The sequence below is a fragment of the Pipistrellus kuhlii genome, unplaced genomic scaffold (genome assembly GCF_014108245.1).
Source record: "Pipistrellus kuhlii isolate mPipKuh1 unplaced genomic scaffold, mPipKuh1.p scaffold_m20_p_7, whole genome shotgun sequence".
Lineage (NCBI taxonomy): Eukaryota > Metazoa > Chordata > Mammalia > Chiroptera > Vespertilionidae > Pipistrellus > Pipistrellus kuhlii.
In genome coordinates, this window is record NW_023425573.1 from 19,840,141 (window position 1) to 19,866,069 (window position 25,929).

Sequence of the window (25,929 nt, forward strand, 5' to 3'; positions counted from 1 at the left end):
ATGAGTAGCTAATCCTGATAAAGAGGCCATATTTTGATTCTATAGAAATGAAAGTCTAACTTAAAAGACAATACCATTCCCCCTCCAAATAAAAAAGTCGACAAGTAAATGAAGTTTGGATAAAGTTACTGAGGTAAGTAGTATAGCCAAGAGTCATGGGAAGGGCTGCTGAGAAGCCTTTCCTCCACCACCCGGCACCCTGTGTGTGCAGAACTGTGTCTGCATGACCTGTGCCAGCTGAACGGGACAGCAGCTTATTCCTAAAGGCCACTCAGAAAGGAAATGTTCAAGACTTTCCCTGAGAACGCTGCAGTGTTTAAGAATCCTCGCTGTACCCAAGTCCTTCCTTTTATCCATCTTCAAATTCCAATTTGACTGGATTCATTTTAACTAAAGCATAAAACCAGACTATTTCAGAATCTAAGCCAGATGTGCGAGTTCTGACAGTGTTAGCAAAATAAAGCCTAAGAGAAAAGAACTTACAATTTTTACTTCATAAAACAACTTTTTTTGAGTCAACACTTTAGCAAAATTCAGTTATATTCTTCTTTAGTTAGCAAGCATGAGAAACTTTGCTTTATAGTTCATTAACCAGTTAGGTATTCAGTTTAATAAAAATATTGTATTCGTATCACTAAGTATGACTTTCCTCTTTATGAAAAAAACAAACACAAAAACTGAAAGTCATATTATGCATTATTTGAAACATATCCAAGTGTAAGGATATTCTAAGTGACAAACATCCAACTCTCAGCCCAGCCCTGGGCCTACTGAGTCACGACAGCATCCCAGACCGCCGGGGCCAGCCGCCTTCACCGCAGAGGAGCCGCTTCAAATAGAGTGGACACCAAGGGCCCTCTCGCCCACTGCTAATCCTCTCCTTCCCCCCTACACGGGAAAATGGAGCCCAATAATGGGATTTCTGTAGAAACTCCACTTCGTAGAACACTAGACACTAACCTGTGAGGACAATTTAAACTTTTCTTGCCATTTTTCATTTCTAACAAGGTCAGATCAGGATAGGAACACTTCTTATGATTTTTCTTTGTGGGTCCTCTGTTCAGTTAGAGCAAGGCTGAAATTCCCACAAAAGCACCTTCAAGTTTGTTAGGGGTACAGAGACCCCAAAAGTTAACACTTAACTGATGTTGTATGTGAACCAGAAATACTAAAAGAAAATTTAAAATTACCAAAACACCAGCATTCCTTAGTGCTTTTTAAAAACCTTTATGGGCCCTAACCGGTTTGTTTCAGTGGATAGAGCGTCAGCCTGCGGACTCAAAGGTGCTGGGTTCGATTCCAGTCAAGGGCATGTACCTTGATTGCAGGCACATCCCCAGCAGAGGATGTGCAGGAGGCAACTGATTGATGTTTCTCTCTCATCAATGTTTCTAACTCTCTCTCCCCCCCTTCCTCGCTGTAAAAAAATATATATTTAAAAACAAAACAAAAACCTTTATGGTTCAAACCAAACTGCAGGCAGAAGTGAAGTGCTTCAAAGAAGGGCAGACAAGAGAACTGCTTCACCAACAAAAGGGAACGCACCCTGAAAGGCAGGGATTAGGTCCCAGGTCAGCAGGCAGGTGGCTGAGCTCAGATGCAGGCACCTAGATGCGATCACTTGCTCTAGCAATTTAAAGCGGAGTCTTTCCAGAAGTAAGAGAAGTCACATCTGAATGGAATCTAAATGTGAATAATGGCCAAGAGCTACCTTTATCTCATGAACAAACAATGCTGTGTTCTAGAGACATCAAGTTGCCAATTCAAGAAAAATCATGTTGCCCTAGGAATGGGAATTCTAAAATTCAAATTCTACAAAGCATATTTGTTTTCTCTTTTACATGTGTTTAAGCCCAAATAGAGTCCCTGGGATACTGGGGTACCAAGATGCATAAATACCATTTCAACATGAGCCCAAACGCTCCCCAGCAAACAGCCTCTAGTTTCTCACAGATTAAACTCAGCTTTGCTAGTACGCATCCCAGGAAAACAGTTTCCATGAAACAGGTTTGGGAAAAATTGTTTTCTGTTGAAATACAGAGGTATAATACATGTGAAGCCCAGACAAAAGAAACATCAGTTAAGCACAAACAAGAATTTAATTTCCAAAACTTAGTGGGGTGTAAGTAAGTCCCTTAATTAAAGCTTTTGTAGCACGTCCTCAAGGTCTGTAATTGTCTCTCGTGCTCAAGCAGCAGGACCACTTTGAGGACCTTGGGGGTAATTCTGAGGCCGGTAATCCAGCACAGCATCCCGTCTTTAGCACATTTTCTGGCTAATTGACCTTCAAAGAGTTTGTGAGCCCCCTCTCTTGCTCGCTGCCAAACACCTTCCACAGTTTCTTTTTTGCCTCTTTCTTCTAGAGTAATATTCTAGACCAAAGTTTAGATAAGCTTTCCACATAGACTCATTCCTATCACTATATGAAGCATCGGAAGCAGAAACCTATAATGGTAACTGATCAGACCCTAATCTGAAAAGTCAAGGGTGTTATCAAGCAGGAGACTCTTAATTCCTTAATTTTAACCCCCTGCCATGAGTTATATTTAACTAATTCATTTGGTACTTTATTTAGCCCATCTCTAAAGCGTATCTACTACTACAATTTTACTTTTCCCTTTCTGTAATTCACTAATGTGTAGAATACTGTAACTATCTGCAACCTGGTGGTTTATCAATCAAATTTTCTATAGTAAAAAGATAAGAACATAATAAAGAGGAGAGAGCACACTGGAAAAGGAATGTTTATATGTCACATATGTTATAGCATATTAGAAACTACAATCATGAACTTTAGCACCAACAACCATATACTAGGTCCCCAAATTCAGGGACAAAATACAAAATACAGGATTATATAGCTTTAGTTAAACCATTGGGTCAACTGGATATATTTTACCTCTGTTCTAAATGACTGACTATATATAATACTAGAGGCCTGGTACCTGAAATCCATGCACTTGAGGGGAGATCCCTCAGCCCGGCCTGTGCCCTCTTGCAGTCCGGGACCCCTCGCTCCTTACTGCTCACCTGCTCACTAATCCTTACCCCTCGGCTCACTGCTCCTTAGCACTGCCTCGGAAGTGGGAAAGGCTCCCACCACCACCACTGCACTCACCAGCATGAGCCCAGCTTCTGGCTTTGTGACACTACCCCTAGCAGGCGTCTTCAAACTATAAAATAGGGCAATTCCATGTTCCAACAACCCATCCTCAGAAATCACACGGAGGACACACACATACACACACACACAAAATTTCCCATGGTTCCATTCTGGAGAGAAACAGATAAGAGTGGCAGAGCAGTTGGGCTGAAGCCACAATTTCCTACCTAGGACTTTCTCCTCGTTCCCCTCAGTTTTCTGAGAATGCAATAACCATAACTAACACTGCTGCCAACACTTTAACCTCACTTTCCTTTTCTAAATAATATTAAAGAAAAAGTCAAAATATAAGGCTTTAAAAAGAACTGAAAGCACAGTGCACCAAATGTGCATCCTTTTTAAAGAGTTTCTTGAGTACACCAATGAATCATACAATGAGGGGAAACCCAAAGGGGAAAGCCATGTAGGTAAGATGCTGACTTATAAAAAATAAATGGGGTTAAGAGTATGTGACGAAAAAACTGGCATAACTATCAAGATATAAGCACACACATTTTTTCAGATCTTAATACACTTAAGTTGGAAGAAATTTCTCTGCAAAGATCATTTAACGTGTAAGTGGAGACCAAATAAATTCTAACTGGTAATATAAAACACCCACCCCCTCCCACCCCTGCCACAGATGTATACAATTCTTCACCTTGCATCTGAAGTGAAATATTTATGGCACCTAAAATCCTTAAAGAAAGGAGACCTAATCCCCTGAGTTGAATGGCTATCTTTCATCCCCTTCTGAAGATCAAAAGAAAGAAAAAACCCTTACACAACTTTACAGTGCTAATCCCAACACACCTGCAGACATCATTAACCTCTTAAAGCAAAGGAAACTGATGCGAGAGCACCAGTGCCTACTTAACCCCTCCGCAGGGCCCTGGAGAGGAGCCTGCGCTCAGCAACCCTCCATCAAGGCCGCCTGGGAAGCCGGCACTGCACACAGGGCTGGGTCCTGCGGCTTTCTTCTTAAAAAGTCATCAGCAAAGCCCAGACTACCGCGTCTAATGGAAAAACATCTTCAACAAAGAACCTTTTTAATATAGATCACCACAACTGCCTTATGACTAAATATTTAAAACCATAACTCCAAAATCCTCCAGTTTTACTTGTATAAAAAAAATTCATAGCTTATTTCCATGGCTATCCCTTTTTAACACTTTTTTTTTTAAATATATTTTATTGATTTTTTTTTTTTGCCCCCCTCCTTCCCTCCCAAAGATACCCTCCCTCCCCAGAGTTTTATGTCCATTGATTGTACTTATATGCATGTACACAAGTCCTTCGGTTGATCTATTATCTCCCCCAGATCTTCCTCCCCTCCCCACTGTAATTTGACAGTCTGCCTGTTGCTTTACTGTCTCTATATCTGTCTCTTGGTTCATCAATTTATAATGTTCTTTATCATCCACAAATGAGTGAGGTCATGTGGTGTTTCTCTTTCATTGATTGGCTTAAGATCTATTTTAAAGTCTAATCTTAATTATGTATCTCTCATACAACACATACTCTACACATACTCGTATTTCAAAACCTGAAGGAGGTCAGGAATGTTAGAAGAATTTAAATGTGATTTATCTAATGGCAACTTTAATCGGTCTCAAGTTAACTTGTGTAAAGCAAAAGGATTTTTACCTCTATGTTAAAAGTACCCTAACAATAGCTTCGTTTTGAAAACTCCTATTCCAAAATAATGTCATCATCCCACAATTGTCTGACACATCATTTCCTAACCTTGCATTCATAAGACATAATTAGAATAATAATTTTGAAAATAAATTGTATGGATCATCCTGCCTTCTTGGACCAATAAATTGCTTCTTTCCTAGTCTCTCACCTGATAAAATCTTTCCAGGGATTATTTCTCAAACCAAAAGATGAGCAATTTGCTATTTTCTCCACAATTAGAGTGAAAAAAAATAATGGGAGTATTTTAGGGCTAATTGAGGAAGAATGGGAAGAATGAATACAGGAGATTGTATCTATAATTTCCCAATTAATTAACTCATTCAAAACCTTTGGCCAACTTGAAGTAAACGTAACTTCAGACATTGATTATGACAGATATGCTCTAGTTCAGGATTAGATTTCAGCTGGCGAGTAGGGCAAGTAGAGGGGGAAAAAAAAAGAATGAAGATTGTTAAAACACCCTATTTCCCTCATCTACAGTCAAAGTAGTGACTCAGTCCTGGCCAAACCCCCAAGAACAGGCATGTCACAGATGGGAAAAGGGGAGCACAAGGAGATCAGGGCCCTTGCCCAAGGTAAGCAGTAACACAGGCTAACGAGTAACTGAAGGTGAGGATAGTCACCCCTTCGTATGTGGCCCAGGGGCACGAAAGGCCTACAGGAGAATGTTTGCAAAAGGTTGGTCAAACTGTCCATTTTATGTTTGCAAACTCTGGTTTCAAATTAAATAAATAAACAAAAATAAATAAATAAATAAATAAACAAACAATCAAAACTTAAGAAAAAGAAAGTGAAGAAAAAGAGCTGATGTGTTAGTACCTATGGCAGACACTGCTTCTGAAGCATTTAAACTGAAAAATCTTAAAACTGAAAATGAACTTGGAGGTGATCTTGTCCGTTCATTATTTTAGATATGACAAAACAGAGACCAAGCAGGTTAAGAAAACCGCACAGCCACACACCACCAGGGCTGACCCCTGTCCCTTTTATCCAATGGCAATTTTGTGAAGGGCACACACCTAATATCCACCTTGAGTGTCCTCTAGTGAGTGACTGCCCATTCCAAAACACTTCCCCAAATTCTTCCATTTGCATCCCCCAACACCTCTGTGGTACACAGGGCAGATGTTACAGAATTCAGGCGTCCTCAAACTTTTTAAAGTGGGGGCCAGATCACGGTCCCTCAGAGAGCTGGAGGGCCGGACTATATGAACTACTAATTCCTACTGTAACACCTCGGCTGCGCTCACTGCCCAAAAAACCTGGCGGGCCGGATCAGACTCCTCTGCGGGCTGCATGTGGCCCGCGGGCCGTAGTTTGAAGACCCCTGTTACAGATGAAGACACTGGCATCAAGGGGTACTAGTACAATGTACCCCTCCATGTGATACGATGACTTAGTATAATTATAATCTTAATTACCCTTCCCAGGACACCTAAAGAAAAGCAAGTGAAACTAAGTTGTAAAGATTGAGAATATCTAATCATCATCACTGTAGTATCCATGAATTCCCTGATTACAAAGGTGAATTTCAAACTTTTTTTTAGGACAGGGAACCCTTTGTTTGAAAAAAAAAAAAAAAAAATATATATATATATATATATATATATATATATATATATATATATACACTTTTTTTTTTTTAATGGAGCCCAGAAGATATTTTTTAAAACATATTCCCTGGGAATGGTCAAAGTCTTTATCAGCTGTAAAAATGCAAACCAGAAATAAATGCCAGTGGTTAGCAACAATAGCCTTAAAGGCAATAAGATACAAGTATGCCCATGAAGGTAATAATATACATGAAGGTGGTTGGAATAAAACCAGTGCACATGTGGATATAAGAGTGAACATCAAAACTGTTTTAAAAGTCAAGAGTAAAGGAACTGAGAGACAGAAAATGAATGAATAATTTTACTAATAATTTAAAAATAACTTAAAAGTCAGCTTGAAACTTGATTCAGTTATCTTAAAGCTGGGTAACATTTTAATACTGCCCAGGAGTTCAGGCAGGTAGGAACTAAAATGACTTGTAAGTTAGGATTAGTTTTATCTCTGAGAAAGAAAACCCCAAATATCAATGGCTGAAAAGACAAGTTTGCTTCTCTCTTGGGTCAAAGTCAGAGTAAATGCTCCTGGAAATAAAGCTTTCATTCTGAGTGGCCGTGAGCACTGCTGAGTCCACCATATTTATCAGCTCACCTAGGGATTTACTCAGTATGTTTATCTAGTTTTCTATCCACCCATCCATCCCTTTAATCCTTCTAGATTACGCTGGATTGGTCACTTAGAGGGCTGATATTAGGTTACCAGGACATATCATGTGCGAGGAATTCACAGGACAGTGGTTCATAACCAACACGCTGGAGCACACCAAGTCCAAAACCAGGGTGCTGCCAAAGCGTGACCCACGTGTACACCTGCTAATACATAAGAAAGGTATACCCACCTTTCACATGTAAGATAAAAACTAAACTTTCAGAATCTGGGTCCTATGAAACAAACTAAAAATGGACTTCTTTTGCATCCCTTTATATTTGGGTCTTTTCCACAGAATAGTGGAAGCCAAGGTCCAATTTTGAAACAGGAAAAAAAAAAAAAAAAAAAAAAAAGGAGTACAAGATGGTAAAACAAAAGTATCTTCATCTCTCTTTATTTCACCACTAGTACTTATAAATTCAATACTCCAAAAAATCCATCAGTTACAGTATACATTCTACAGGGGTGACAATGGGTTCTTGAGAATGGAGGAAAGTACAAAAAAGCCTTACAGATTGTAATGGCTTGTGGTCCTCCACAGCCGAACCCTACCTGACAAAACCTTACTCCTTGGTATTCAGTTCCTCTCACTGACTGTCTGGACACCACAGGAGCAGCACTGACTTGGGAGACACAGCAAATATATGAGATCAGTGCTATAAAACCATAGCCATAGATGGCTGTGATTATGTGACTGGGAAACTTTCTATTGACTGCAAAGTCATGTTGAGAGGTGGCCTTGGGATTGCCATTGGCTGCCTAGGTGGTGGTGTTTATGTTTGATCCTAAGAATTTCTGAGTGTAGCTCAGGATGTGAGATTTAAATAGTTTCTAGCCGAAACCAGTTTTGCTCAGTGGATAGAGCATCAGTCTGGGGACTGAAGGGTCCCAGGTTCGATTCCAGTCAAGGGCATGTACCTTGGTTGCATGGACATCCCCAGTAGGAGGTATGCAGGAGGCAGCTGGTCGATGATTCTCTCTCATCCATGTTTCTAGAAACATCGATGTTTCTACAATATAATAGCTCTCTATCCCTCTCCCTTCCTCTCTGTAAAAAAAAAAAAAAAAAAAAAAAAAAAAAAAATCAATAAAATATATTAGAGAAAAAAAAGAGTTTCTAATTCAAAAAGTTACTCAACACATCATTGATTATATCAAGTGCAGGAGGGGAAATCACTGAGAGTATTGAACTACCAGCAAGTTATTTTCTCTCATCAAGGAAAAGTTAAATTCACTTACAGTCATTTCTAAACAATTACTTTTTCAATTGTTTAACTTCTGCTGAAAAAAAGTTCTGAATGATTTTTAAAATGTTTTAGTTATGGTTGTTAAACATTTAAATTAACTACTAATTGGTATACATAATTTAATACACTATAATTTAAGTAAATAAATAACATTAAAAGTTATTAAGCAGATATAATTAAGTGTAGTTTTTTAATTTAACTTTTAACTTAAGATTTTTAATTTATTTTTAACCTTGAGTTGAAATTTTAAAAGTAGGATTTATACTTATACTTATTCTTTTTTTTTTTTTAATATATTTTATTGATTTTTTACAGAGAGGAAGGGAGAGAGATAGAGAGCTAGAAACGTTGATGAGAGAGAAACATCGACCAGCTGCCTCTTGCACACCCCCTACCGGGGATGTACCCACATCCAACGTACATGCCCTTGACCGGAATTGAACCTGGAACCTTTCAGTCCAGAGACCGACGCTCTACCACTGAGCCAAACCGGTTTCGGCTTATTCTTTTTTAAGTAAAGCACAATTTTACATACAGTGCATGGTAAAATGCAGTATATTTGTGGTATTAAAATTTGATGATGGGACAATTAAGAAAAAAGTATAAAAAGGTTTTCTTAGGAATGAGAGAATTTTTTTTTTTTTTTAAGTTAGAAAACAATGGGTTACAACAACATCTAGTATAGGGGTGTAGAAATCAATCAGAGAAGGGGCCAAAATCTAAAATCCAGCCTAAATCGCGGGCCGAATGGTTTACTGAACAGTCATAAACTGTCATTGTGATGGAAACACAGCAGAGTGCAGTGATGACAGCGCGGTGCGGGCTACATTGCAAGGCCAGGTGGGACGGATTTGGCCCGAGGGCCTTGTGTTTGACACATGTGATCTAGTAGATGGGAATCTGAGCTGACCAGGTCATTACAGCGAGATGTGGTATGGAGCACTCACTCTAATTCACTGAGAATTAACATCTATATAATATAAAAGGCTAATGTGCCAAGTGTCCCTCCACCTGTCTGACCGGTCACCAAGATGAGCACTGATCACCAGGGGGCAGACGCTCAATGCAGGAGCGGCTGAGCTGCAGTGACTTGGAAGCAGCAGTTCTCGGGTGACTCACCCCAAAACCAGAGGAGGGAGTCCGATTCCAATTTTGGCCATGGGTTATGTTGTTGCGGGGCACTATCTGCCCCAAGTCTGGTTTACTGCACATTTGCATTTGCGTTCCACACCCTGTACGTCAACAACTTTGCAGAGTGCCCTCTCGCGCTCCGGGACCCCTCGGGGGATGTCAGAGAGCTGGTTTCGGCCCAATTCCCACAGGCTGGGCCAAGGGACCCCATCTGCCAGAGGGACCCCCATTAACTCTGCAGACACCAAGGACAGACCATAGGAGGTTGGCTCCAGGGTGTGTCTGGACCATCTTGCCCAGTACCGTCCCACCAGCCACCTTCTAACTAATTTCCTTTCAATGTGCACGAATCCATGCCCCAGGTCACTAGTGTTAAATAAGAACCAAAACATACTATCCCTCAAAAGAGGGTGAACATAAGTCATGAGAACTTTGCCTTGTACATTTGGGAAAAAGTGTGCAAGAATAACAAACACTCAAAAATAATATAGAGCTAAATGACTCATGTGATTACTGCAGAAGCCATCCTATATAATAAAAGGCTAATAGGCTAATATGCAAATCAACCGGTCACTATGACACGCATTGACCACCAGGGGACAGATGCTCAATGCAGGAGCATGGTGGTCAGTGTGCTCCCACAAGGGGAGTGCCACTCAGCCAGAAGCCAGGCTCACGGCTAGCTAGCACAGCAGCAGTGATGGGAGCCTCTCCTGCCTCCGAGACAGCACTAAAGATGTCCGACTGATGGGGAGCAGGACTAAGCCATCAGTCAGACATCCCCTGAGGGCTCCCAGACTGCGAGAGGGTGCAGTCTGAGCTGAGGGGCTCCTCCCCAAGTGCACGAATTTCTTGCACCAGGCCTCTAGTAATTTATAAACACTGAACCTGTGTTACAGGGCTGTGTCCACTATGTACTGATTACTGCTGATGAGTTTCATATTGCTGTCTTTTAATCCCGTCTTTGAAATCTCTCAAACACACAAAAATAGGGAACTGGAGGAATAAGGCCAGGAAGCTTAAACACTTTCAAACCTTTTCCTTTTACTAGTAAACCTGATGCCTTAACAGAATAATGTCTTTGTTGCTGATAACTAAATCTGGATATGTCATGCAGATCGCCTTTAGTCTAGTCCAGAAAATTTTCTGTAAATCAAATCATAAATGGAACACCTTTACTTCAATAAGGTGTCAGCACATATTCCCAAGCTCATATTACATTAAAAACCAGGGAAACATCACAATTTCACCCGGTTTTAGCATCTGAAATCTTTCACAGGTGTCCTAGGAGAGGAAAAAGGTCACGACCTACAGGTCACGTCAATAATCATTAGGTGTTACTGTAACAGAAGGTATCTGAGTAGCTGCTGTGGGTACATATGGTACAGGATTATGTGCACATTACTTACAAGGCTATACTTTTCATTTCACAAAATGAATTCTGAGCAGCATGAAAACTAGAATTGCGAGATCTTATCTCAGGTTAAGTTGAAGTTTTCGGTAGAATTGTATATAAACAAAACTGAAATAGGTAACAAATTAAAAGGGGAAAATAGACCCTCAAGTCACTGCAGCCAATCCCACACAAAGCCTTCTCTAAGAAATGGTTTTTGCCACTGATTTGCCCAGGAACCACATAACTGTTCTAAACACAAAAATGTGGAGAATTTTCCCTGCCCAGACGTGGTTTTTGAAAGGATAAATGCATTTTAACATACATAATTTAGCTTGCAACAAACCACAAAAACAAAAGAGAAGCCTGGAAAAGAGTACATATATATGCTCTAAGAATCTGATCTAGTGCCACTAAAACATTCTGAGCTGAACACTTGTGAGACCTTCAAGATGCTCTTAGAATCTGCTAAAAAGTTAAAGGTTCTTCTTTCTTTGTTTCCACTCAACAACTGACCTTATTCTATCATTAACTCAGTCTATCTCACTTCTAATTGCAGGGGCGCTCAGCAAATGAAAACTATGTAAAGCTAAGCGAGCACAGCAGAGGCTCCACATGATGCACAGCACTGCCAGCTGCATAATAAGCAAGGTCACAAGCCAATGTCAACAGCACTCCTCGGGATCAATGTGATCAATCAAATGAGTTTCCAGATTTCTCTTATAATGAGCAGGGCTAAGTTCCACAAGGAGAATCAAGTTCCGTTCTACTCATCCCTACCTCCAAACAAAACCATACAAAAGGACAGAAAGAAAGGAGGTATTAATTGCCAGTTGATTGACATTAGCAGAAATCTCTGATGAACAGACTTAGCTCAATTATAACTGCAAAGCCACCAGGGATTTTTAATTATTAAAAGGTAAGCCATATGCCAGAGTAACAGAAGACAACTCAATAATCAAAACTGGTAGGGCACAGTAGTTCTTAATCTCTTTCTACTCTACTTTTTGATATTTAGATCTTTCTTAGTAGGAAAAAACTACATACTGTGTGTGTGTATGTGTGTGTGTGTGTGTGTGTATATATATATATATATATATATGTATATATATATATATATATATGGTTCATATGCATATGAAATTTTAGATGAAGAACTAATATTGATTTCTTTTGACAAGCCACATCTTTAAGTCTTAATTTCTTTAACCGTAAAAAAGATAATCACATTTATATAATCATATTTGTCATTAGATAAATTTAAACTTAGAAATCCCTATGAGAAATGAGAAACTATTATTTATAATGACACTAATTGTTTTTGGCTTCATAGCTCTTACAGAAAGTATACTGAAAAAAATGATGTGGCCAGTGCTAGTGATAGAGACACTGAAAGTAAATACCACTTTTCTCAAAGAAAGCCAGTTAGATACACCAAAATATGTACTATTCCAGGGTACACCTATATAAAGAAGCTATGCCAAAGCTTCTCATATTCATAAATCTTGGACATCTCATAGACATGAAAACTTTAACACATTACAATTTTATGAGAGTCAAAGTGAATTCCAAAGGAAACAAAACTTGACTCTGTCCTCATATGTAATTAAAAACCTTAGTAACAAGTTGGCCTAAAAAATTGAACAGAAAGATCTACAAACACTTCGGGTCCTACATGTGTGACTCAGCCTTACTCATTTAACTTGCTTTGCTTTGGTTCTTTCACTTGTCAACCCAGGAAATTGGACTTGATGAACCCCAAGATTTAGTTCTAATACTCTAGAATTCTATAAGCATAACACAACTTCACTGCTATTTCTAATGAGAGATTTGGTAGAAAACAATATTCAATTTCTCAACTGTAATTATTAGAAACAGACAGACAACCCCATAATTTTAACATAAAAGAGCCCATATATTTCCAAAGAAGTCTCAAAAAAAAAAAAAAATTAAAACAAATCAACAACAAGAATCTCAGGACTAAAACAAATAAATCTAAGGGGAAAACAAAACCAAGTACCTGCTAAATAACTCTTTTTAAAAATGAATGCTTTGTTAAAAATTTAAGAAGCCAGGTCCACCTAACAAAATAGTAACATGCTAATTGACCGTATCTTCACAATGCCCACCAGCCAATCAGGAGTGAGTATGCTAAATAACCAACAAAGGTGGCAGATTAATTTGCATATGCAGGTGCTGAGCAGCTGGGGTTGGGACACTTGCAACGCCATTGCGACAACGCAGGTGGGACACACCACCTCAGCCACTCCATGCCTCTGGGCAGTGTGGGAAGGCAGAAAGGCGGTTCAGGGCCAGAGCGGAAAGGCTGCTCCGGGCCAGAATGAAAGCAGGGCTGGCAGCCAGGGAAAAGGAGGCCCAGTCTTACATGAATCTTCATTCATGCATTGGGCCACTAGTATAGTTATAAAAAATTATCGGGTAAAACAGTAGAAACAAATAGTAAAATATTTGTTTCCAGTTGTTTCTGGATCTCTTGCCTAACAAAATAAACTCAGATTCAGCTACACATGAGAAGCAAAAACAACAACAAAATCAGAAGTCCTCTGACAACAGGAAACTAGCACTCTAGGAAGAATACACACTGCATTCAGTTAGCCTAACCTTAAATCTCCAGCAGATTTTACTGTGCTTGGGTTTTTATGCAGGATTCCCACGCTTCCTCAGTCAACTTTATGATTTGATTAACATAATGAAGTCTTTCAGAATAACTTTTAGGGGTTTTTGTTTTGTTTTTTAATATATTTTATTGATTTTTTACAGAGAGGAAGGGAGAGAGATAGAGAGCTAGAAACGTCGATGAGAGAGAAACATCTACCAGTTGCCTCTTGCACACCCCTCACCGGGGATGTGCCCGCAACCAAGGTACATGCCCTTGACCGGAATCGAACCAGGGACCTTTCAGTCCACAGACCGACGCTCTACCACTGAGCCAAACCGGTTTCGGCAACTTTTAGGTGTTTTTTTTATTTTATTATTATTATTTTGTCATAAAGACCTTAAATAGATATCTTTGAGTACAAATCAGCAGTTTACATTCTCTCAGCTTCCAGTTTGGTCTTCTGGGTTCACTATAGTGCTGGTGGCTTAACAGTGCCAGTAATTAGAAATTACCAACACTCAGCTGGTACACTGCACAGCACAAGAGCTCTGAAAAGCATTTTCTTTAAACGGAGGTAAGAAAAGGGTATTTTCTAGAAAATACTAACAAATAATTGAAATGAGGCTCTATCTCCCCACTTCCCCCAAATAAAAAACAAAAAACTTTATCAAAAATAGGGCAAGGCTACTTCATTACATTATCACAAACTATTGATACATTCAAGCCGATCTGTCCTACCTTCTGATGTTTTGATCATATATCCTCTCTTCTTTTCACCAGGAGGCACATCAAGTAGCTGCATAATTCTGTCCAGTAGCCCGTGGATTATCTCAAACCCAGGATTCTTGTTGTAATAAACAGCACAAAGGTGCCTGTAGTTTCTTGCACCTACATCTGAAAAAAAATAAAAGAATTAGTAACAAGGTCACATTGACCATTTAAATAAGAATCTGATTTATACCAACACAAACTTGAACAGCAAACAAAAAAGAAAACCTATTAGTAAACACATAGAGAATCATTCTATGTCAGATGTAAAATAATATGGTTTTTCAACCATCAAATTCCATGAGGTGTTTTGATTTGGGGAAGTATAAGAAACCTTGAATGCTAGCCCAGGAGTAATAAGGCTTCACAGTGGTATAAACTGGTAAAATTCTTTGTAAACAATTTAGTAACAAACATAAGAGCCTTAAAACGTTCATCATCTCTTATTCATAATACTACTATACTAAGTAAATAATCTTAAATACAAAAAAAGGCTTCATGTTAAAAGATATTTTTGCACAATGCATTATTTCCAATAGTGAAATAGAAACTACTAAATTGGGGAATGGCTACATAAAATAGCACTATCATTCATCCGAATACTATAGCTAAAAAGCATCCTCTTTAAGATTTATAACACAGCTAGAGCAAATACTTGAAACAGTAAGTGAAAGAAAAGGAAAAATATAAAATGGGTTAAAAAACTATGAAGTATAAAAGGGAGCCTGTCACAAAAGTTAGGACAGTGATTTCTGTAGGTAAAAGAGAAAGTGATATGATGAGGAAGGTCTTAAAGAAGCTTAAGATAGTGGCAATATTCCATTTCTTACATTGGATGGTTATACTAGTGTTTGCTTGACAATAATCTTTCTTAACTATATGTTATATATACTTTTTATAATTAAAACAGAAAAAAAGCAATAAATGAAGATAAGAATTACAACTATGTAAATATAACATAAGCCAAAAAACTCCATGTACAGGAAAAAGATTTAAAAAAATGCACTTGCATGTTAACAGAGGTTATTTTTGGGCAGAGATAATTTTTTCAAGTATTATCTACTTTTCCATATTTTCCTTGATTAGTATATGCTATTCTACTTTGAAATACTGAACTTAAAAGTGGTTATATTTTTAAGAAGGTAATATCATTTATTTTCAACAGTCCAAATGAACCCTGATGGGTAATTGGATAAATAATTGTAGTTCATCCATTCAATGGAATACTATTTACTCACCAAGAAAAAGGAACAAACGTACTGAAAGACTTGACAATTTAGATTAATTTCAAGGGTGCTATGCTGAATGAAAGAGGACAATCTCAAAAGGCTTCATATAACATGCGTCTACTTGATTTTTGTTGTTTTTTGTGTGAATCCTCACCCAAGGATATTTTTTCCATTGATTTTTATAGAGTGGAAGGGGGAAGGGAAGGGAGGGAAGGAAGGAGGGAGGGAGGGAGGGAGGGAGGGAGGGAAGGAGAGAGAGAGAGAGAAACATAGGTGTGATAGAGATTGAATTGGTTTCCTGCACTCGATAGAGGCTGGGATCAAGCCTGCAACTGAGGTCCTTGCCCTTGACTAGAATCTTTTAGCCTGCGGGTTGACGATTTAATCATTGAGCAAAACTGGCTAGGGCAACCTGAGTCTATTTGTAAGACATTCTGAAAAGGTAAAATTATAACAACCAATATGAAGTAATGTCTGCCTAAAGTTAGATATGGAGGAAAAAATATGGTTATAATAGAAAACATAAGAGGGTCTTTAGGATGATAGAACTATTTTTATATCTTATAGTGATGGTTACAAAAATATAAACTCATATTAAAACTTTATTTTTTTGCTGTGACCAGTTTGGCTCAGTGGATAGAGCCCTGCGGACTGTAAGGTCCCAGGTTCAATTCCCGTCAAGGGCATGTACCTTGGTTGCGGGCACATCTCCAGTGGGAGGTGGGCAGAAAGCAGCTAATCGATGTTTCTAACTCTCTATCCCTCTCCTTTCCTCTCTGTAAAAAATAAATAAAATATATTGAATGAAAAAAAAACACTTTTTTTTTTTTTTTTTTAAAGAAGAGTATATCATATAAAGATAGACTCAAATTCAATGGTGATCATTTACTTTATAATGGGTATATACACTTTTGGCCCTTTAATAAATTCTAGAGGAAATCACAATTCTAACACAGACACTGAATGAATGTTAGCTTCATTTCACTTTTCAAATTAGGAAAAGAGAAAATAAACTAACGTCTATCAGGGAATAAACTGAAAATAAAAAAGCTGCTTTATATTAACACTAGAGGCCTGGTGCACAGATTCGTGCACCGATGGGGTCCCTTGGCCTGGCCTGCGGGGATCAGGCCAAAACCGGCTCTCCAACATCCCTTGAGGGGTCACGGATTGCTAAGGGCAGTTCTCAGGTGATCCACCCTGGAATCAGGCTCTCTCCTCTCTGGATCTGGTGCATCACCCGAGAACTGCAGCTGCTCCTGTGTTGAGCATCTGCCCCTGGTGGTCAGTGCACATCACAGGAGGCTGGTCGCTTAGGCTTTTATACATATAGATGTATTGAGCAAAAGTTCTTCCACAGATTTATTCTGAGAAGTAAAAATTCTGAGACATCCTAAATCTATACTAATAAAAGGGCAATATGCTAATTAAACTGGACATCTTCTGGACAAAGCAATGATGGCATGGCTATGGCAGAGGCAATTAGGGGCAATCAGGTCGGCAGGGGAGAGCAGTTAGGGAGACCAGGCCAGCAGGGGAGGGCAGTTAGAGGTGACCAGGCCAGCAAAGAGATTAAGGGTGATCAGGCAGAGGTGGTCAGGGGCAATCAGGCAGCCAGGGGAATAGTTACAAACATCAGGCAGAGTGGTTAGGGGTGATTAGGCAGAGCAGTTAGGAGCCAGTGGTCCCAGATTGAGAGAGGGATGTCCGACTGCCGGTTTAGGCACAATCCTAAACCGGCAGTCGAACATCCCCTGAGAAGTACTGGGTTGGAGAGGGTGCAAGCCGGGCTGAGGACACAACCCCCATCCCCGCTGTGCATGAATTTCATGCACAAGGCCTCAGGTTAAATTATAATAGGATGAAGGGTGCAAGGAAGAGACAAGAAGGGGTTGATCAGTTAAAACAGGAGGGCCAGAACCAACAAATGACTGCTTGCATTTCTAAATGTATGCTGAAATTACATTAACTTTCAGGTGGCAATTTCCTCAGTTATCTAGAGAGAATAGCCGGTCACCAGAAGACACCAGCAGAAGGCACTGAATCCTGGTTACACATGAACTTTCCAGATTGCTGCCCACAACCAGTCCAAAACATCAGTACTTCCTGTGGACTGTGCATCTATTCCAGAACTGGCCCCCATGCCTTCTTTTCCAGCCCCCCTTATCTATAGTCAATGCAAATTCTTTCAAAACAACTTACATCTTCCTTCTCCAGGCTCATTGTATAAAAGAGCCCTGTAACCCCAGGACCACTGACATGGTGTCTTCTCCATGAAGCCCTGCTACTGGCGGCTCAGAATGCATGTCCAGGAGCTGGTCCTTTCTCTGGCTAGCATGTGGCTCAACAAAATCTTTCTTCAGAAGCATTCAGCCTCAAAGGTTTTTGATTAGTAATTCCCTTTGCATAATTGACACAAAATACTGAATGCCTTTCACCATTCAGATATCCAAATAAAATGGGTATTTTAAGACACTATTCTCACTTACTAAAGCAATTTATATAAAAGTGAGCACATAAATGGGGTAAAAAGAAACGGGAAACTAATGTTAACTGTCTACCTGTCTATCAATGTATCTATAATCTTATTTAATTTTCAAAACAATCATGTAAGTTATGTTTTATTAGCCCTATAAAATAGAATGGAGAAAGACAAGTCCAAAAGGATTTTGCACAAAGCCAAGCCAACTGGCTGAAGCTAATTATATTTAACTAGAGGCCTGGTGCATGAAATTCTTGCACAGGTAGGATCCCTATGCCTTGCAGACAATTAGGACAGATCTGTGGGCAACTGGCAGGATGATGGGGGGAGGGGGGGTGTCCCCACCAGCACCCATGTTGGCCAGCCTGGCACCGCCCACTCGCCAGTCCTGCCCCCCCACCACTGCTGCTGCGGGTTGCCTCCCTCTGCAAGGCAACCAGCGGGGTGATCAAGGAGCCCCTGCTGGCACCCGCCTTGGCTGGCCTGGGACCTGCGGGCTGGGAGCATTTCTGCATTGAGTGCCTGCCCCTTGGTGGTCAGTGTGCGACATAGCAACTGGTCCTTCCACTGGTCGATCTGCCATTTGGTCAATTTGCATACTGGGATTTTATTATATAGGATTACATAACTAATAAATTACAAAACCAAGATTTGACCAGAATCATCTGATTCTAAAACCCATGCCTTTCCACAATACAATGGCAATTTCTAACAGATGTGAATGACAATGAATAAGGGCAAACTTACATATGGTTACATACCTACCTAAGATAGTCAAAGATATCCATTCTTGAATAGCTTTTTATTTTTTAAAAATATATTTTATTGATTTTTTACAGAGAGGAAGAGAGAGGGATAGAGAGTTAGAAACATCGATCAGCTGCCTCTTGCACACCCACTACTGGGGATGTGTCCGCAACCAAGATACATGCCCTTGACCAGAATTGAACATGGGACCTTTCAGTCCGCAGGCCGACGCTCTATCCACTGAGCCAAACCGGTTTCAGCTTGAAATGCTTTTTATATGACAGATTTCCATTCATGACAAACAGATAACCGAAACTTTATTCTAAAGTTTTCTAAGAATTCTAGGTAAGCAACTGGAGTAAATTATTTTTAGAAGTTAGTAAACTAAAGTTTCTAGCTATCAACAATATTGTCACTCATAGGAAGTGTATTCTAAGTTAAACACAAGACTGACCACACGTGGAGAAATAACTGTTCTTGCCATGTAACATTTCTCAGTACCTACCATGTTCAAGGCACTCTTCTGTAGCTTTCTCTGAAAGATAATGGTCAGAGCCAGCACAGGGCCTGCACAAACTAAACCCTAACAATCATTTTTTGTATAAATGAATAAAACCTGGAAAGGGGGGTAAACACATACAAGTAACTATTTAACAAGGCTAAGACCAGACAATGGACCACATTCTATGTCAGCACAGGAGTCAGCTGATGCAGGAAAGTGAGTACTGTCTTTATCACTTCAATCTGCAAAGATAAAGACATTAGTATCTAAAAGCTTTACTTGAAGGTGTAAGAATACAAATTAATATTAAAATCAGGCAGCCATCAAACCTCAATAAACTAACCATGTGCATACACTGAGGAGCCCAATCCTCTGTAAGAAATTTTAATCTCTCCCTCCCTCTCTCCTTCCTTCTCCCTCTTTCCATTCCGCTCTCCATTCTGAAGGGGGAAAAATGAAACAAAACAGAACTAAATTATCCCTTTCATAACACTGAGTTGCTCCTGGGCATCTCTTGCCATGTGGCACCCATTTGTTGGTGTCACATGTTTCCACTTTAACACACAGACACATATTGAAAATACTTTGTTGTTCCATTTTGCTGTTAGAGAACAGCCCAACAGTAATGCCACCAATCAGAGAGCTTAGCAACATAAACTAGAAGCTTTGTTTTAGTAACCTTTGCCTGGGGATACTTCTTTACTGATCTTCAAATTATGTAAAACTTATCTAAAGATAAGAGGAACAACATGTGGTTTAAAGAATTAGAGTATTCTTTAAAAAAATTTTTTAAGTGATTTTAATGATCAGAATAATAAAATTATTATACAATAAAAAATACAGGACTTTTAAAAAATTATACTCCAAAAAAAGTTGCAGGGTGTTTATAGCACACACATTACACATATACACATGAGCTATAGATTTTTTAGATTCAACTTTGCAATATTTTTAAGAAAGGCCACTCACTGACTTTTAGGGCATTGTACTTATAAACCTACCATAAGAATTAAATTAAACTCTTTATTTAGGCAGGTCCTCCCAACTCCCACCAATGCCTGGCTGGTTTTCCAAATTTCCTAAGAACTCCCATTCCCTCTAGACTGGCTTCTTCACATCTTGATAGTCCTACTGCGGCTGAACTGAAAAAAGAGAAAAATAACCACATACCCATTCCTTCCACTCCTCCCTGGAGAACTGTGAGGTGTGGTATACTCCCCATTTCCTAGGATTCTGCACCCAGGCACCATGCTACATCACAGAACTCACTGATTGCATGCCACAAAACAAGAACCATTTAAATTTCATGCCAAAATTAGGGTTGGTTGCAAATGACTCAGTTCTTTATAACTGACTCAGTTCTTTATAACTCAGTTAACAGACCTCTTGTGTCATGCCATCAAACAATTCTGTTTTTTAGACGGGTCTGCCAAGTGTGTCAGCCTAAATTACCAATGTATTTCACAGACTTCAAAGTACTTCCTGGAGAGGCTAATCTACCCACCCAGAGGGGCGGCTGGCTACACTTCTGTAAGCTGAAAGATCTGCCAAATTATTTCTTTTTAAAGAGAAAGGAAAAAAGAATAGTAGATGATGTTCCTTGGTAGATGACTATTGCATACAACTCAAATACTTAGAGCAGGTTCTTGCTTGGTGTAGATCCTCTTTCACAAAAGTACGAATGATTAAGAGCAAATCAGGGGTGTTAGGTTATGTTACTATATATGGCACAGACTGGAAAAGGTCAGTCTTCAACTTTTCCATCTCTACTTCTCATCTTCACCCAGAAACCCAAATACAGATGTCAAGAGAAAGCCTACTGGAAAATCAAAAAGGCTTCCAGCCAAAACCAGTTTGGCACAGTGGATAGAGCGTCAGCCTATGGACTGAAGGGTCCCGGGTTCGATTCTGGTCAAGGGCACATTCCCCGGTGGGGTGTGTGCAGGAGGCAGCTGATCGATGTTTCTCTGATGTTTCTCTCTCATGGCAGATGTTTATGGCTCTCTATCCCTCTCTCTTCCTGTGAAAAATCAATAAAATATATTTAAAAAAAAATAAAAATAAAAATAAAAAGGCTTCCAGAGTAATCACTGGCTTATTTGAGATTAACAGTTTGGACAAGCTCAGAAAATAAAAAAAAAGCACCTTGATTTTTAGTCTATTCCAACCAATAAATTTATTTAATATTGATCCCCCCAAAATTGGAGTTTATACATTATCTCCTGAAAAATTTCAGTGTAGTATTAAATGATTCACAAAAGCTATATGAATCTCCAGAAGACATATACCTTAAAAAAATTACACATAATATGAAAAAACAGGACTGCAAATTTGTAAAAAAAAAAAACTTTTTGGAAAAAAAAGTTCACAAGATAGCAAAATTCAATGTGCATACATATGGACTGACCAGTTCTATTTCTAAAAAATTTTTAGAAGTACATATTTTAGCAAATATAAACATTCATCAACAGGCTGAGTAAATAAATTATAGCATATAATTTATGTAATGTAATACTGTGCAGCCATTAAAAAGAATGAGATGAACAGAATTTGTCCACAGGAAAAAGCTGGACAGATAAAGCATAATTCAACTGGTATGAGCTCAAGAGTATTTATCCACATATATGACTATATATAGAAATATGAAACATGACTGCATGTGCATAGAAAATGTCTGGCAACTAATTCTAAAAGTAGGATTATGGAGAAGTTGGATACATGTATTTTTTTTATACCAAGATAACAGAATTACTTTTAAGTTAGAAATATATATTAATAAAAATTCTTAAGGATATTACAAATATTTTCAATTTTAAAATCAAACATAATAAAAAGTAACTTTCCTTAAAACATATCTATATTATAGCATCAAAATACAAATTTATTTCAGTTTTAAATGATGCTGAAAGCGAGGCAACAACTGTGAGGAAAACTTATGATCTTCTCAATGCATGAAGGAAAAAAATGCATGGAATGGATTTTTATCTATTAAAAAATATGCAAAGCATGACAGCACATTATACTCACATTAGCAGATCTTAACTATGTGGAGCCAAATATACTAAAATAACTGTCTCTATTAAAGATTATGTTATTTACACATTTAAGATGCTATCACATATATGAATGATGTTACTTCAAATATTGTTAATATCAATGCTCCTTACATCCATCTTTTTAAAATTATTAATTGGGTAATTCTACATGCCAAAAATATGAAGTAGTACAATTAAATTAATCCAGACTGATGACATAAGGTCTTCAGAAAACCACATTCCACATGTGGATGCTAATCTTCTATTATTTGATGGCTGCTAAATTAATGAAACAATTTCTTGGAGCTGAATTATTTCACAAGCTCATAATTAAAAGACTTTTATTGAGCTCTTTATCAAGCAAAGAGTTACAGAAAAAACTATAAAGATCTGGACCCTTGCCGAGACCGGTTTGGCTCAATGGATAGAGCGTTGGCTTGGGGACTGAAGGGACCCGGGTTCGATTCCGGTCAAGGGCATGTACTTTGGTTGCGGGCATATCCCCAGTGGGGGGTGTGCAGGAGGCAGCTGATCGATGACTCTCTCTCATCGATGTTTCTAGCTCTCTATCTCTCTCCCTTCCTCTCTGTACAAAATCAATAAAAAATATATATATATATTTAAAAAAGATCTGGACCCTATATTTTAGTAAATTACACAGTATAAGACAGATTCATGAATGGTACAAGTCAATAGCAAATTGAAAGAACAAACCAAATCATCAAAGAACAGTGAATTAGTTATGTTCCCTGTAGCCACGGTGGCCCAGAGAGGAGAGAAAGGAACAAGAATCTTAAATATATATTGTGACAAAAGTTTAAAAAGTAAATTCTGGGGATCCATATCAAATTAGTCAAGGTAAATAGTAGATCATTCTATGATTTCGAAAATCAGCTTTAGGGAGAACATGAAATTTTAGAAGCTACAATATTTAAATGGGGCCTTGGGAAACAGTGGAAATGCAGCTTGTCCAGGACTGCAGCAATGCTCTGGAGACAGGACCAGTCTGAGCAGGAAGTGAAGGCTTGGAGTAAGGGTGCCTGCTAAGGCAAGTGAAGGAACCGCAGCCCTTTGAGTGGTTAAGGGCCTCTAACCTATTCCATCTACTAGAATAATTAACACCCCAAATTCTTTAAATGCAGTAGTTGAAACTAAAGTGCATGGCAATTTGATTATCAGGCTTCTCCACAGATATATGTCAAATTGACAAGATGGCTGTTGTGTGCTAATTCTACATCACCCTCTGTATGTTACAAAGCCAAGCTACTAAGTTATCTTTCTTAGGCTTTTAAACTTAAATTCAACCCAGCAATGCATTTTCTCCTGCCATTTCAGTGAGCTTCTAGGCATACTGGCAGTTTCAGTGACAATCATGGAATAAATTGTGATGGTAGAATTCAATCTGCACTTAATAAAATGCCAGAATGTTGGCTTTGCAAAATACAGTTCCTTTCCTGAGCATAAAGATTAGCAGTTCACAATTAGGTCCTCTGTTCCTCTAAAGTAATTTTTTACTATTTTGTTTACAAGTTTAGTTAACCTTGGCATTAAACAGAAAAAACAAAAGTATTAACAACTGGAACCAATTAATAACTCACACGGCAGCCTGATTTGATAGCTTCAGGGCTGCCTCAGCCGATTTCCCGTTTATAAAGCTGGAAATTTACCCCTCAGCAGTCTGCATTAACTTCTCATTCCAGAGACACATGCCACTCTGCCCAACAAAAAGGATAAAATAGCTTAGTCCCAAGTCAAGTCTAATTTTTTTAAGTGTTGCAACAACTTCGGACCTTAAGACTCAATAAATGCAGTGGTTGGCTCAGCCTCAAAGAACTGGAATGTGTCTGAGTCCGAGGGGAAGTCTTAATACTTGAGCAGTACGCCTGACTCAGCCATAAATGGGCAGCCAGCCTGCATCACAACGTGACAGTCAGTCAAAAAGTCCACTTCAGCACAGGAAACTGGCCAATGAGGTCAAGCATGAAAATGGGGTTAGTAGTCTTTCATTTACTCTTAACAGAAATGCAGGCCAGGCAAACCTGTGGGAGGCACTGAAATCCAGTACAAATTCCTTTTTCAGTTCCATATGGGAAGATATGCTTGCCTACACTAATGACACGAGGCTGGCAGTGTTGGGTATTTCCTAAATCTTACCAAACAAGTTAGTCACTTCCTTGTCTGTGCCATCAGGGCACCTTGCACATTCCCTCCAAGCACTGTCTATCTAAAAATCTGTTCCCTGCTCTATCTCCCTCAAGACTGGCAACTCTGCCTCCTATTTTCCGAGCAGCCCCTAGAATGAATGATGAATGAGACTGCCTTGCTCACACTTACCACACTGATATCCCTTTGAATCAGTAGTTAGGGTTTGCCCTAACTAATGAAAATTTGAGACACTTTCATATTAACTGGAAACCTCTTTTATAGATTTTTTTTCCTTCAAAATAGTTTTTCTTTTTCTTTAGGAGGAAATGGCTAATGTAAATCCAACAGAGAAATGCTTACTGGTTTGAAAGACAGTAATAACATGTGCTCAATTCACTAAAAAGAAGTGAGTGATAGTGGGGACCGGTTTGGCTCAATGGATAGAGCGTCGGCTTGGGGACTGAAGGGTCCTGGGTTCGATTCCGGTCAAGGGCATGTACCTTGGTTGCGGGCATATCCCCAGTAGGGGGTGTGCAAGAGGCAGCTGGTCAATGACTCTCTCTCATCGATGTTTCTAACTCTCTATCTCCCTGCCTTCCTCTCTGTATAAAATCAATAAAATATATATTTTTTTTTAAAAGTGAGTGATAAATTACTGAAAAAACAAGATTCTTATTTATTTATTTATTTTTTAGATTCTTATTTCTTAAATTCCCATTAGTACATTTTTATTACCTCACCCCACCCCCCAAAAAGTGCACAACAGAAGAAAAACCAGTTAAACAAAGATTAGGATAAAAATGAGCCCCAAGTGCCCAGTAAGGTTGCATTAATCCTTGAATGACCAGTCAAGGTTTTCATGTCATTCTCACAGAAACCAGAAACTGACCAAACCGGGATGCAAGGTATCCGGCGTTAGGGGTTGCTAATACCCTAATAGTAAAAGCAGGCACCAAAAAGTGCTTATTATGTGGCTGAAACTTTTCATGTCATCCTTATAATGCATCTATGGGGGGGAAATGCTGTCATTATCCCCATGGAACAGATGAGGAAACTACAGCAGAGAGAGATTAAATAGTCAAAAGTTAACAGCTGTTGAGTGGCAGAACCATGACTGGGCTGCTCTCTCTTCGGAACCGCAGCACGGGGCTGCCTCGCCTGGAGTCCTGTGTGTGCACCGGATGACAGGTAGGGCATCCACAAGTACGTATTTAAAGTAACCCATTATGACACAAAATCCAGGCCTACCTAAAGAGGAAGCACACTCCAAATAAATGAAAGCAAACCTATGTTTTCAAGACGATAAACTTACCAAGCAGATGTACCCCTCATTCCTCAAATCCTAGTGATATGATAGAAATATTTAAAGAAAAAGAATAAACCATAATGATGCAAGACAAAGGCAGAAGTTAACTATCAGAAAGAAATGGGCGGATGGAGAATAATCACAACTGAAAACAGGAATGAAAGAGGTCTGCTACAAAGATGAGAACTATTCCTCCTGATGAAATCAAGTGCAGCAGAAATG

At 39.0% G+C, this 25,929-nt stretch overlaps 1 protein-coding gene across 2 annotated transcripts in view; it reads right to left on the reverse strand.

Moving 5' to 3' along the window:
• The window catches only part of FARSB (phenylalanyl-tRNA synthetase subunit beta), a 53,838-nt gene that overhangs the window by 1,586 nt on the left and 26,323 nt on the right, over positions 1-25,929 (reverse strand). For both annotated transcript variants that reach the window (XM_036420829.2, XM_036420827.2), the window contains one exon: positions 14,232-14,387. In XM_036420829.2, the coding sequence (XP_036276722.1) occupies positions 14,232-14,387 (156 nt within the window). The remainder of the gene's footprint in view (positions 1-14,231; positions 14,388-25,929) is intronic.